Source organism: Argiope bruennichi, chromosome X2, assembly GCF_947563725.1.
Source record: "Argiope bruennichi chromosome X2, qqArgBrue1.1, whole genome shotgun sequence".
Lineage (NCBI taxonomy): Eukaryota > Metazoa > Arthropoda > Arachnida > Araneae > Araneidae > Argiope > Argiope bruennichi.
Genome location: NC_079163.1, coordinates 68342654 through 68358238, shown reverse-complemented (window position 1 = coordinate 68358238; position 15585 = coordinate 68342654). Strand labels below are relative to the sequence as shown.

Sequence of the window (15585 nt, the reverse complement as noted above, 5' to 3'; positions counted from 1 at the left end):
TCCAGAATTTAACAGCAATAGAAAGGGCAATATGACTGCTCTTTCTTAACTAGTGCTGCATAATTCAGAATCTACATGTTAAAAGAACATAGCTTAGGACACCAGAGACACGATACTCGGTTTTACTTCGTTCGAACATATATAATTTAAATTGCAGTAAATCAGGCATGATGAATAATAATAAATATTATTATGTTAATCGCTTTATTTGCATAAATGTTAGAATTTTAACTTTATGTTACTTGATATACACTACATAATTAAATGACCCGGATATTTTTATATTTTGCTTAACCAGCAGTTGGTAACTAAAACGAAACGAGGTCACTTTTTCTTCAGTGACGGTTGCTATTCCATGGGGAAGGCCGTCTGTATGTTTTGGGATTTTTTCAAGGGAGAAATCGCCCATCATTCTTATAAAAAGAGAACTGTTAAACTTTGTGTCTAATATGTGGTGTTGAGATTTATAGTGTTTCAATTCATTAAACGGTTGTTCCGAAATCTGTGATACGAATTTTGAGCAGGCGAGTCCAATTCCTCAACAACCATGTCAGCAATCCAATTTCGCATTGTGGGTAGAAATACAATCATGTTGAAAAATGAATAAACCAGGCCTAATATGTTACAACAATGTAGGTTCCTTCGAATCGTCTAAATGATAAGTACAGTACACTCCCGTGTATCCGGTGCGTGATTATCCGGCTTCCGTACTACCCAGCCTAGTTTTCTTAAATGAGGAAGGCAAGGCGTCAACTAAGTCATATATTAAAGACTTTTTCAAAGCCTAAAAACTGTAAGTTTTGACTCTTATCTTAGAAATACCTTTTTATATATGTTTTATCATTTATTAGTGAAAAATAAAATCAGTTTGAGCCAATTTTCTTAAGATTACAAATTAATAATATTTACAATATAATTAAAGATTACGAAATTAATACAATTTACGTTAATGTTTTGTTTATCTTTCGTACATTTAAGTTAGGCATTACAAAATTCATGTTAAAATGTGAACACTTTATATGCTTTAACTTCCTTTTTCTCCAATTCTTGAAAAAGGCAATGCAATATATAAACATACATAAACTACCAGTACAGATCCTTCTGTTTTAACTCCACACGCTACCAGCAACTGCTTCAATGATTCACCGGGCAGCGGCCATGTTCACATTCTACGTAGCTTAAGATAAATGGAGGGCATAGAACTGAGCAAGAAGTGAGAAAATATTATAACAGTGAGTTTTGTTATAAAAACTTTGCCTTCTGGTATTAAATGAGCAAACAAATGAATTCATAGAGCTCCGGTCTATCCGACCAGTCCTTCCGTCACATTAGGCCGGATACTCCGGAGTGTACTGTAATATATTTTAGAGTTTTCTTCACTGAAATTTGCGCGGTAAGCAATGCATGAAAGTGGATACTTTAAATTATACTATGCATATAGAGTTGTATAAATTCTAAGGTCCATGCAAATAGTGTGATTTACGTAATAATATTTAAACAATTTGTAATTCCTAATATACCGCAATTTAAATTATGTCCGTAATTTATCAAAGTATGCATGAATATTTAACCAATTACAAATAATTATATACAATTCAATATAATTATTTGAACACCCAAGTTTAAAAAATATCATTTTGTGAAATACACTGAAGAGCCAGAATAACTGGTATAGCAGGTCATAGGCAAATAATGGAGGTGTTCAAACAATCAGCGTTACGAGATGCGGTCGGCAGTGCGTATATAAGACAGCAGGTGTTTGTGAAGACTATTACATCGATTCTTGATATTCCAATAGCAGATTATCAGGATTTAAGTTATTTTATCGTCGTTATTACTAATCGTCGGCGCATGAGAGTTGGGGCACAGCATTTCCGAACTAGCGATGAAATTTGGATTTTCGCGTACGACCATTCACCGTGAATATCAGGTTTCAGGTAAAACTTGAAATCTCCGACAGTGGTGCGGCCGGAAAAAGATCTTGATAGAGCGGGATCATCGACGGCTGAAAATAATCGTTACACGAGATAGAAGTTCATCATTTCCTCAAATTGCTGCGGATTTCAGCAATTTGCGGATGCAGGCCCATCAACAAGTATCAGCGTAAGCATTGTGCAACGTACTCTAATTGATATGGGCTTTTGCAGCCGGATCCCTCATGCCTACAAGGAACATTTCAAGCTGTTGGAAGCTCTGTGATGGTATGGGGCGTGTGCAGTTGGCATGAAATGAGACCATCCATGCCTCTAGACTCGACCATGACAGCGGTACGTTAACATCCTTTCTGACCACTTGCATCCATTCATGTCCTGTGTACATTCCGGCGAACGTAGACAATTCCAACAGGATAATGTGCCATACCTCAGGCTTACAGTAGCTACCGAGTGGCTTGAGGAGCACTCTTCTAAATTTCATTCCCCCTCTTGGCCACCTAATTCCCCTGATATGACCATTATCGAGCATATCTGGGATGTTTTGCAACGTGCTGTCCTTAGGAGATCTCCACCGTCTTGCATTCCTATGGCTTTGTGAACTGCCCTGCAGGAATCATGATGTGAACTATCTAGAGAATATCTTCACAAATTAGTTGAATCTATGTCACGCCGTGTTGCGGTACTCCTATGGGCTCGCGGAGACTACACGATATTAGATTGGTGTAACAGTTTTTCTGGCATTTCAGTGTATTTCTCACCAGTTAGTTTCTCTCAGACAGCAGTTGTAAAGGCTGCAATGTCAGCATCTTTCTGAATTTTACCGTATTCAATAGGAATTTATATAAAGTCGTCTAATATATTTGACTTCGAAATTATACAAGAAAATTATGCTATGATTCGCATAAGCGCATCAAAAATATATTTAATTTTTTAAATCAATTTTAAAGGAACAAATATGAAGTGTTTTTAACAATAATGTAATTGCAGAAATTGAAAAAAAAAAATTCTAACTGAGCAATGTCCAGAGGGTTGGTAAAAAGCCTAAAAAGTGTAACTTTTTAAAAATTAAATGCAGAACTGTTCCTCTAAACTAATTTTTTAAATATTATTTTGTAAATTAATGTGACGATTTATCTTTTATAAGTTAAAACTCTTTTCTAACTTTTTCATCCAAATATATTGTTATGCACAATTGCAATAAACACTAAATATTTATATTTTCTTTCATTCTCATTTTTCAATCTTGATTCATTATTATAAATATTATAGAATATTTTCTCGGGTTCATTCCCATCTGGCGCTGAAATTCCATTAAATGAATCGATTCACTCATCTTTAAATAGTGAAATATTAAGAGTTTCATTCAAAACTAGTACAGCAGGAAATCAATGGAAAGTAGAATCCATCCTAATAATCATAAAATCAATTAAGTTGAAAAAATCTAAGAGATTTAATCTGAATCATGCAAATCGCCTGATTACAATACGGAGTAATACAAAATACAAATACGGAACTTTCACAGTGGTTGTTCGATTTTCGGAACTCGATAACATGTACGTAGATAAACAATCATTTTACTTCAGTTTATTTTGAAAATAAACTAGAAGATTTTTTTTCTTAAATGTAGTACCTCTGTTGGCCATTGTTGCAGGTGCCCCAATATGTGTATGACGTCTTATAGGCTGGTCCCTGTCACCTCTGAGAACGTCCCTTTTAGAAAAAAGCAATTTCAGAACATGTTTGCTATTTGAAAACAACACAAAAACATGATCCTCAGTTATTGTAACTCACCGCATGGAACGACCAATGGTCAGATGAATTTGAGGTTCCTGCCAAGATTCAGAAACAATTTTGTACACTTCTTCATACGATTTGTTTTGCAGGTTTCTTCCATTCCATTCCATAACTTCATCACCTGCATTAATTACAGAAGGCTTACCTCTAGTGAAAATAATTATAGCAAACCTCGAAAAAACCTTGTTATTTTGAAGCCATTTACTTTTGGGTAAAATAAACATTTTCGTGGGATTTGACCGCCTTTTTGAAAGCTCTACAAGGAATGAATTAATAAAATCTGATTTCCGCTAATTTTTAAGGCAAACTGTATTTTTAAAAAGCTAAAAATAATAATAATTAAAACTAGAGTGAGAACTTTTTTCAGTATTTTGCGCTCGCTAAGTGTCAGTTTATTTTTTGAGATTATAGGCGCCCTTCCATTTTAGTCACATCCTTAACCTGAAATAAAAAACTTTTCTAAATCATTCATTAAGCATTTCTACTGATTATTTGGCCTTGAATTTGCCTGTATGATTTGCTTTAATTTAAAATTTTCTTCTGGATTATCCATTATGAAATTTTATGCAAGTACCCTTCTGCTTATAAGAACAAAATAACAAGGTTTTCGAAGGAATACGTCACAGTGATTGGATGAGTTACATCAATTTTTCGAAGTATTTCCTTACCTGGTCTTACTTGTCCTATAGTATCAGCTATACTTCCTCGGACGACTTTTTCTACTACTGCACCCCTTTGGCCTGTTTCAAGTATCCTGCCACCTGTTATTCTTAAACCTAGCATTGCTGCCCCTGAGGAAGTTTCGACCGTGTCTTTGTAAGGCTTATTTAGCATCATGTGCCCAATCATTCTATAATTATCCTTAGAAGGTCGCCAATGAGTAGGCTGCTACAAGAAGATAAATGGTACACATTGAATCAGTGCTTTTCTACACGCCAAGTGTGCTACAAAAATACACAGACCTATCTTCATCAAGGCAGTTGGAAACGAACATTTTTAACTATTTGATGCAAAGATTTTTAGAAAAAAAATCATAAGTATTCTCATTTTTTACGTTTGAAAAATATCTCTGTGGATATAAAGGATGATCAAGAAATAACAGGAGGTGTTTGGAGACTTGTAGCGTGTTATGTACTGGACGAAATATAACAAAATTTGACTACCATACTACATTAAAATATGTGGTTTCAATTTATCAAGAAAAAAAAATAGTACCAAAAAACGCTGATAGGGGTAATCCTGGCACTGCGAGCGCATAATGTGTGGAAAAAGAATACATAACTGCCAATGGAAACAGTAAATAGCAATACACCAAATACCAATGAAAAATGTTTATTATAGCATCTTACAAATTTATCTCAAGCTGACCACCAACTTGATGTTCCAATAATTGCATGCGGTACATGAGGCTTTCGACGGTGGCTCGCAGCATATCGGCATTTATTCGTCTGACATGTAACGTTATTTGATCTTTTAAAGTAGGAATGTTAGGAACATGTCCTTGATACACAACGCCTTTCAAGTGAACCAGAACCGCCTCAAAACCAGAAATTGTCAAGATTCAGATTAGTGTCATCATTTAATGGGTGTTATCTTATACGGATAACACGGATTTAACGGATTTCATGGTTTTACCCAATATCTTCTGCACCGCCGAGAACGGGATATCTGTTTGTCGTGATATTGAAAGTGCACTGGTGGCACCCGACTTATTAGCTATCGCCTGATCCATAACGGCTGTTGCAACTTCCTCAGCTTGTTTCTGATTGATACTTTTACGTCCTCGGTCTTGAATTCTTGGCACACCAAGAATTCCTGTTGTTTCAAATCTTTCAACCATTCTTCGTAAGTTAGTTATGGTCATCGGTCCTCTAGGTAACTGTTTGAACCGCCGGTATTTACGAAGATACGATTTCATCTAACTGGTAAAACAGCTTGACCAATAAGGCGCTTTCACGTAGTGACAACTCAGAATGACTTAAATTCCCACAACCCTTCCTTTTTTCCTCGATATCTTGTATAAGCAAATTGCATAATAAAGTTTTCGATCCCACGCCAAAATTTCCTCTATCGGTGTTTTTTGGTACTAACTTTTTTTATTGATAAATGGAAATCGCATACTTTAATGTGTATGGTGGCCAAATTTTGTTATATTTCGTCCAGTACATAACACGCTACAGGAGTCCGAACACCTCCTGTTATTTCTTGATCATAATGTATATATATTCTTCCTTTCACGCAGCCTCGAAATGATAAATTTCGAAGCGCATAAAATTTTACTTTATTTATTTCGAAATTTCTTAGAAAGAAAAATTTTCAATAGATAGTTATTAAAATTTTAACCCTTCTTTGCATGATGATGGAAATTTCCATCATAACATTTAGAGAACAAAAAATTATACTCAAAACAGGTGTACTGTAAATTGGTTGTTGCTGGCAATTTTTTTCACGACTATTGCGTAATAAGGAACGTAGCTGTAAAAAAAAAAAAAAAAAAAAAAAAAAAAATCACTATCCTTATAGCGGGTTTGAACTTGTCATTCCACTGTTTGTTGTGGTTGGGAGAAACGTGCGATTTCTTGAATATTTCTTTTATAACTAATCATCGATTTTTTTGTTGATAAAAGCGATAATGTGTGGAGAAATTTAGAAGAGAGGAGTACTAAGTTTTTGTACTAAGCTTAACATGTAAATATGCAAGATGGATATTTCAATCATATAGTTTTTTAATTATTTTATATTATATATTTATACTGGGAATTTTAAAACCTTTTTCCTTTAATCTATATCATGAATTACATCGCTAATTTATTTCACACACACAAAAAAAAGCAAAAATCTTGCAAAGAAGGGTTAAAGAGTAAACTTTCTTACATGCGTTACAAACATGAAAGTGAATTAAAAGTCAATCATTAAAAATTATTCATATTTTCTACATGTCATGGTCCATAATATATTCTTAATAGAATTTAATTTTAAAAAATTATTTCCATTTATTAAAATGCAAATGTAAAGGCCCAACAGTTTAATTTAGATGAACGAGTGTTTCAGATAGTCTTTTTCATACGTAAACAAACATACGAAAGTAAACCCATTTATGAGGAAAATAATAATAATCAAATATTATTTCTATTTGGAGGTATTTTCATATTTCAAGTTCGTAATTAGTTTTATATTTTAAAATTTACATATAACTCTTACTTTCTAAACATAGTTATCGATAGATTTATTATTTTTATAAATTGCTTTTGTTATCTCAATACTTTTTTCGGTCCAGAAATTCAGATATTTTCAGGTATCTAATTTCTAGATTACAAAATATATCTTATTTTTAAAATAAATTTTAGCAACGAAAAAAAATTAAATCAAAGCAAATGCTTTTAGAAATAAATTTTAGAAACAAGAAAATATTATGCATACCGCGAGGAACTTTTTAATTTTGGCATCTAATATATCTTCTTTTTTCCATTGTGCTCCAACGACTTCACATTCACCTAAAATTAAATGTATTCCGACGTTACTCACTCAGTAAAATTAATAAAGAAGTGTATGTTTCTGTTCATCGATAAAATGCATCTTCGATACATAAGACGACATGACAATAAATATTTGACTTGAAAAATTACTGAAACGGAAGAGGCAATACATCTTCCAGATCAGTAATATTAAAAGTCTTAACTTCATTTCTCAGTACAGAAACAATAATCAACTTATAATCATTAATTATATGAATAAAATCTATAAATTTCTTTCTTAAAAAGTAGAAACTTTTATATTTAGTATTAAGTGAAGTTTTTTATGCATTCTGTATCTATAAAATTTAATAAATATTATCTAAACGAAGTTTTGAAAACTATTATATAGTACACTTCCGAGTATCCGGCTCACGACTATCCGCCTTCCGTACTATCCGGATTAATTTTCTTTTATCGTAATTAAATGAGGAAGGCAAGGCGTCTATTAAGTCATCTATTAAGAACTTTTTCAAAACCTAAAAACTGTAAGTTTTGACTCTTATCTTAGGACTACCTTTTGATATATGTGTAATCATTTATCAGTGAAAAATAACATCAGTTTGAGGCAATTTTCTTAAGAATAAGGCCTAGGATTTACGTTAATGTTTTGTTTATGTTTCCTGCATTTAAGTTGAGCATTACAGAATTTATGTTAAAATGTAAACAGTTTAACCGTTTAACTTACTTTTTCTCTAATAAACTCTTGAAACGTGCAGTGCAGTATATAAACAAATATAAACTACCAGTAGAGCCTTCTATTTTAACTCTACACGTTGCTGGCAACTGTTTCTATGATTCCCTTGGCCGTGGCTACATTCACATTAAGATAAATGGAGGTCTTAGTACTCAGAATAAAGTAAGAAAATACGTATTATAACTGTGAGTTTTGGTATAAAAACTTTGCCTTCGGATATTAGTGGGCAAAGAAATTAATTCATAGAGCATCGGCCAATCCGGCTATTTTGTTATCCGACCTGCCCTTCCGCCACATTAAGCAAGATACTTGGGAGTGTACTGTATACTTATTGCATTTATTAATGTTAATTAATAAGCTTATTCAACAGAATTTCACATGCAATCTACTAGGGAGAAAATCCATCCTGATGAAGTCGTGAATGGGTCTATAAGTAGGTATTTATTCTGTTAAAGGTTCGTTTACAAAATCAGTGTCAGTACGTCTTCTTTGTACTCATATGATGAAACGTTAAGGAAACGAGTAATCCTTTGTCTCATATTTATATATAAATTTAGATTTGTTTATTCGTTGTTTTAGGTCTCTAAAATCGGCAGAAGAAGACAATCGGTTTCAAAGAATTTGGAAACCACAAAGAATAGACCTGAAAAAATTCTTTTCCATACGTTCAGTAGTTTTTGACCACCAATAAAAACAATTAAAGAACCGTATTTCTTTCGATTATGTTGATACAGAAAACTTAAGTCACAAAAATTAAAACTTAAGTCACATAAATACAGAAAACTTAAGTCACATAAATACAGAAAACTTAAGTCACATAAATTACGAAATAAATTGATACATTTTTGAAGGTACTTCTTTGTATTCTTTCGCGAGTTATCGTAATTGGTTTTCAATAGAGTTGAGCTTAAATTAAAAAAAATCTTATTAATTTATAGATTAAATTATATGCTATTTATGGAACTGGAAAATGTTATTCAATGCATTTTAAAGAATGAAAATTTAAAATATCCGGCTGTGTAAAGATATCTAAAATTTTTGCAGATGTATTAACATAATGAGGGAATAATTTCTCCGTGGAAGAAATATTTGAATGCTTCACTTACCAAATCGATTAACTCCACTTTCTGAATTTTATTAAATTTTCATATCAAAGCACTTGATTTACTCCATACTGTACATTTTAAGAACAAATTTCTGTTATAATAAGCATTAACACCACTAAATGAAAAATCCTTTTTAGCAATCGAGTAATAAATAATTTATTTCAGAAGCCAATCTGATTAACTCTATACTCTAATGTATATCATAATAAAAATTTAGTTAAGCCGTCGCATGCTTTCCCTCCTCTACGGAGACGTCTAAAGGTTATTCGTTAATTTCGTTGTGTCCGTTAGAAATACGAGCCGAGTCAATTCAAATAAAATTTCTGATAAGTGGACCCAGTTATTTGCCTAATGATTCACAATTTGGTATTATCGAATTTCAAGCAAAAAAATTTTAACACTGCATAACTAACAAGAATAATTAATATAATTAACATAACTGAATAAGAACATTTTTTTGCCAGATGATTAGTATAATATAATAAAAACCTGTAAAAAAGAAAGCACCGTTTCATATCATTAACAGAAAGCCAACAGTTGAAGGGTTACCAGTAAATTAGCTCAAAATGCACTGGATAAAATTAGAAAAGTCGAAGCCCCACCTCATACAGTTCAAGAGTAACTTTAACGGTGATGCCGAATTTAATGCCATTAATATAAGAAAATGTGTAGCAGATAGATCACTATGTCTGAAAAATGTAGACTAGCCTCCACCAGATAGAAATGTGTCAAAAGAAAGGAGGAAAGATATGGATTTGTTGAAATTCATTCCACCTATTAAGCATGATTATAATAAAACTAAAGTTCAAATCGACAAGATGGGAGTTCAAATAGAGTTTGTTGATTTAATTAAGGATTTAAACGACTTAGAATCAAAAGAATGTATAAATTCTGGTCAGATTCAAATAAAGGAATATGAAGACAAATAAAGGAATGACTCACCTTATCCAAGTCTCGATATTTATTTGGCAGGGATTCATGGGCATCCAGAATAAGAATGAATTATAGACTTAAATACAGCGAATAGATTTTTTGCATACAGCTTTCAAACTACATATTTTTGAGCGCGTGTACAGAAAGACCCGTTTCATCCAAGCACCCCCTAAGAAAAATGCCAGTCTCTAAACAAAAACAAAAGTTCAACACTCTGGTTTTTTATGGCGCCATCTGTTAACGTTCAGGCGAATCACCAGAGTTGACGAAGAAGATATCATTTATATTTATGATGAATCAATTTAAAAAGGTAATAATACTAGTAATATATGTAATAGTAACAGAACAATTATTATTCATTTTTGCTAAAACCTTTAATAAAACATATATAATGAAGTTTTTCTAACTATTCGAAGACTGTATTTGAATTAATTTTTCTTTTATTTCCCAAACCGATTAACTCCCTTAATTGTGCAAAAATTGTAGTAATAATAGCAATTACTTCACGGATATTCTATCTTATAATTTCTATACGTCTTTAGATAAAAGATGTATCTGCAGTAATACAGATTACATCGTATTTTTGAACTTATAATTTAAAAAGAACTTTAAAAAAACACTATATACTATTTTATCATTTTTCTCAATTTCCTGTTTTATGGAGTTAATTGGCAAGTGAAGCATTCAATTGTATCATTTTACGGGGATTTTATTTTATGTAACATTTAACGAAGGATATAAAAATAACTAAATTATAAATTTCTCTCTCTTAAATTTCCTTTGATTCTACTTTATCACAAATTGATTCTGCACTATAACAATAGACATTACTATTTAAACTGGTATTGGAAGTAACCCCTTTTCGCTCTCGAAAATAGGGAAAAGAAAAAGTTATTTTGCTGTTTTATTATCTCGCAATATTGAATTGTTATTTCTATGGTGAGAAGAAAAAAAAAAGATGAATATTTTTATTGCAGTTGCAAGTGAGAGGAACTTCCTCAATGGTAGACTGAATTGTTTTCGATGTTTCAAACTAACGGAAATTGAAATTTACGTCATCACTTTTCTATCAGACTGTACATCAAACAGTGCACATCATTTTTCTATCAGACTGTACATCAAACAGTAGAATATGACCTCGGTAAACACTGCATTTATTAAAAAGTCTAAAATTAGCACACTATTTTTGGAAACCGCTAGAAGTGTACAAGTCAAGCTTTCTTAAAAAATTAAACTAATTAATAAACATTTTTAAAGAATATTTTACGCTAAATTAAACTGTAAAACATTTAAAGTAACTTATTATAGTTTAAAAATATTAAATTGATTTCTGTGATAAAAATAATAAAACAACATAATACAAGATGTTCGAAGAGTGAACAATACAGTGCAGAGATAATACAGGTAACAATCTTTATAATAAAGATAAATCAGGAACTTGTATAATCTTTAATTGCTTAGAAGATAGAATGATTTAGAAAAATATTTTTCCGTTCTGGTCACTTCTAGAATAAAATTACAATTAACGTTTCATCTATTGTTCACAATTTTAATAAAATTTTCAGACTATTTAAATCTTTATATAAAACCAATACATAGCAGTTTGATGTTATTGCAATTGTTTTTAAAGACTGAGCCCAGATATTGTCTGGAATCAACAACAAGAGACAAAAGTGAATTAACTAGTGCATTTTTAATACAAGAATGGAATATACAAAGCATTTATTAATAACTACATAGTTTTATACATACATATTATAACTACATAGTTATTCGTAACTATATAATTTTTTCAAACAAATATTTTAATAACAGAAAAAATAATGCAATGGGATTTGCTTATTTTAATTTTACCAAATTTATCTTTCAGTTCTTTGATAAATTTCATTTCTTATTGAAGAAAAAAATAAGGATATAAATGGATTAACCATTTTTCTGGTAAGAAAGATTATTTATTATACTGAGCAAACAAAAACTTTTGCAAAAGGATGAAAATGAATTCTTCGCAGTTGGAATATTCTAAATGACAACACAATTCGAACTATAGCATATTAGAATTACAGGCAAATAAAAATTATTACTAATTCATCTCCATCTAAATTATTGCAGTCTTAGAAGCATAAGGAGTAAAGCTGCTGAATTTCATAACAGTTTTTGATCTACGCATAAAGTAGCTCGAAGCTGGGCCCCACACGCCCGACTAAATTGGAATTGGTTTTGAAAAATACCAGCAGATCTTCGACCTCGTTTTCATTAAGAAGTTCTTACCCCTTTTCCACTCGGATTAAAAGAATTTGAATGCTTTCTTTTCTGTATTTGTTTCCTTGCTTTCATCAGTTAGCCTGATCTTTTTTCACTTTTTTTAGTCTTTTCCCAAACCCATTAACTTTTTTTTTCTAAATACATCAGTGGAGCAATTCAGTATGGAATTCACCGGAAATATTTCGGATAGGGCTCCATTTTTCAGTCTAGACAGAAAGACAATAACAGTGCCTATACGCCTCTATTACACCTTGGATCTAGACCTCTTAAGGCGACCCCAGGTGTTTTGCTAGGCCTGCCACTGCCATGGATGTACAAAATTAGTTCAGCAATAGTAACTTGAAGACTGCAAAATATGAAATATGCCAGCTTAGATATTCCGTGATAGCAGCTTTCTGTTCCTTAGTTCTAGTTGCCCCAACTCAATTTCTGCAACGGGCAAGTAGGCATCCCTTTATAACTTTTTTAATGTTAAACAAAAAATTTGGAATCAAAAGAGAAATTAAAACTTTTTAGGATGATCTTTGAAATAATATATTTTCTTTTATTATGTTTCTAAAATTGTCATCGCCAAATTAGATTGGATGAAGTTGTGCTCCTCCTTTCACGAATCGTCTTGTTGCTCAACTTTCGCACTACCATTGTTTAAGAGAAAAGACTAATTTAAATGCGATTTGGAAATTCCCTTTATTATATTTAAATATATAATAAGAAAATGCCCACTTTAATTTAATACATAGGTTATGGAATATTTTTAACCACTGCAGGACCATTATTAAAAAAAGGTATTCCCCTTCTTAAAAACTTCAAGTAACGTTCGTAGTTATAAGGAATTACACTGAGGCATATGATATTATTTTAAAATGTTATTTAATTTTGTTTTTCTTAAATATAAAAATTATGTGATCGTATATTAACATAAAATAATCTACGTTTATTATTTTAAAATTTATTATTGTTCTATATTCTGTTGTCTTAAATATTTAACAGTGGCAGCTTTCTCATAAGCATATTGTCATGATAAATCGTTTTGGAAGATAGCAAAAATAATTTGGTAGTTTTTCTTTCTTTAAATCAAACATTTTTTTTAAAAAAAAAAGGCAATTTTAGTCCATAAAACCCACTTTTAAAATCAATTTTAGTGCAATAATTACTAATTAAAATCTTTTTTCAGTCAAAACTGATGCTAAAATTCCTAAAACTTATTGCGTATACAGATGGTAAACTGTGCAAAGGGACGATTTTATAAGAAAATTATCATTTTTCGATTACCTCAAGATTCCATGAAAACTTTTTCTAATTCCAGTGAAAATAAAATTCCTTCTTTCAGTGAGAATAAAATTTCGTTTTCTTCTTTATGCCGATTCTTTTCATATCATTTTTCATAAAGGCTTCTTTGTACCTCACATACAAAGGGTAAAATAGAGTTTCCAGACGGAAGCCAAAATTGTGAATGAATAAGCATAAATTCAAATCTTTGCTTTTTATCCTCAGTAACTATCAAGATATGCTTGATGTGAGTTTTTAAAATGAATTTATAATATGATTTTTCACAAAACACAGCAAGTATTTTAATTGAAATATTTAGGAGACATTGCGAAAAGACATGCAAGTAATGTTTACGTACGCAGAATGCAAATATATCCTAAAGTTTTCTACAACTGTTCCAAGGTAAAGTTTCAAAAATGGAGAGCACTTACGTGTCACGAAGGCATAACAACAGTTGTTTAATTCTAGCTTTTATTGGATAGATCTAAATGGAAATGGAATAGACTAAAGATATTCGAGAGATGTATATTCAGTTACGGATGGATGGATTATATATAAAAATAAATTGGTGAACACGAACTTTACGATACATTACAGAAAGATATTTTAAGTTCCACACTTCTCAGAAAAGTCATTGATCCGAAGCTAAATTATTTGCATAAAAGAAGTAGCATGTGTAAAGTTCAAGATAATCCAAGTATCAGACTAATTACAAAACTGATGTGACATCTGACAAGGTATGAAACATCATTAAAAAAAATAGGTTAAAGTGGACGTGTAGCGCGTAAGAAGTTTTTTTTTAGTCCATATAAGAGAGAAAAAAAAAGTCTCGCGTTTATAAAGAAACACGTAAATAAACCTTCATCGTTGCAGGAATTAGCCTTTATTAGTGAAGAATCAAAATTTAACAACTATGGTCTGAGGGCTGAATTATTATCTGGAAAAAACCAAATCAACAGATGCTGATTAAGAATTTATTTAGAACTATCAAACAAGGTGGCGTCATAATGTGAAAATGTATAAGTACCGCTAGTTCATGTTTTATAAAAGAAAATATGGATTGGTACATGATCTAGACATTTTAAAGCAAAAATCTTTACTAGAACAAAATCTTTCCTTGGAAATGTATTTACTTTTCTATAAAACAATAACTCTAAATATGCCCTAATCGAGAATGGTGCCTCTGTCATGTTAAGCAGCAACTTCGTAATCCACTCCAGTTTCCCGATTAAAGTCAATATGGGAAGAAATCGCTCGTAAAAAAAAAGGACATAAAACTAAGAAATGCCATTCAGGATATTTAAAGCAATATTTCGCTTTAAATTACAAAATGTCCTCTTACAACTTTTGTGAAAACTAATAAAGGTCCTGACCATTAAATATAACTTTGTTAGCACTAAAAACTTCTTTTAAAATCTATGTAAATACTGTACATGAAATTTATTCCTTATTAGAGCCGTCTTTTTGTTTCTTTAAATTAATTATTTTTTTACCATATTTATAAATAATATATATAATTCTGTTAAATCCCTTGACAATTTTCGTTTTATTCACAGAGGATTTTATGATACAAATTAAATTTTTATTTACAATCATTTTTTAACCCACAGCATAACGCAGTGCTTTCGCACCTAAATTTCTGTACTTAATGTCATTCATTTTTATAGTACACAATTATTCTTCCTTGTATTCTTGTAACTCAAACATATTTTTTATGCAATTTCCTAATTAATTGCTTCTGTATTTATATAATTTGTCATTTTCCCTTTTAATTCATACATCATGCAGATGATTCCTTTTTGTCCATTTCTCATCTGCATCAAACCGGCTAGAATCCACATGGTGGGCAAAAAGGAAAACGAAATCCTTTGCATAATGTATGAATAAAAAGGGAAAATTTCAGATTACAAGCAGAATTACAATGAAAATACAAAACATCTATAATGTTAAGAAATTTGTATTTTCATTGTAATTCTCCTTGTAATCTGAAATTTTCCCTTTTTATTCATACATTATGCAAAGGATTTCGTTTTCCTTTTTGTCCCTTTTTCATCTGCATCAAAGCCCGATAGGATCCA

General features: G+C 31.2%; 1 protein-coding gene across 5 annotated transcripts in view; it reads right to left on the bottom strand.

Annotated features, from left to right (window-relative positions):
* Positions 1-15585, bottom strand: part of LOC129960763 (regulating synaptic membrane exocytosis protein 2-like) — a 234420-nt gene that overhangs the window by 55940 nt on the left and 162895 nt on the right. For 3 of the 5 annotated variants that reach the window (XM_056074376.1, XM_056074378.1, XM_056074379.1), the window contains 4 exons: positions 7149-7222; positions 4397-4616; positions 3726-3849; positions 3565-3644 (listed from right to left, as the gene is read on the bottom strand). The exons of 1 other annotated variant lie outside the window; for it this stretch is intronic. In XM_056074376.1, the coding sequence (XP_055930351.1) occupies positions 3565-3644; positions 3726-3849; positions 4397-4616; positions 7149-7222 (498 nt within the window). The remainder of the gene's footprint in view (positions 1-3564; positions 3645-3725; positions 3850-4396; positions 4617-7148; positions 7223-15585) is intronic. One more of the 5 variants, XM_056074377.1, reaches the window with a different exon arrangement.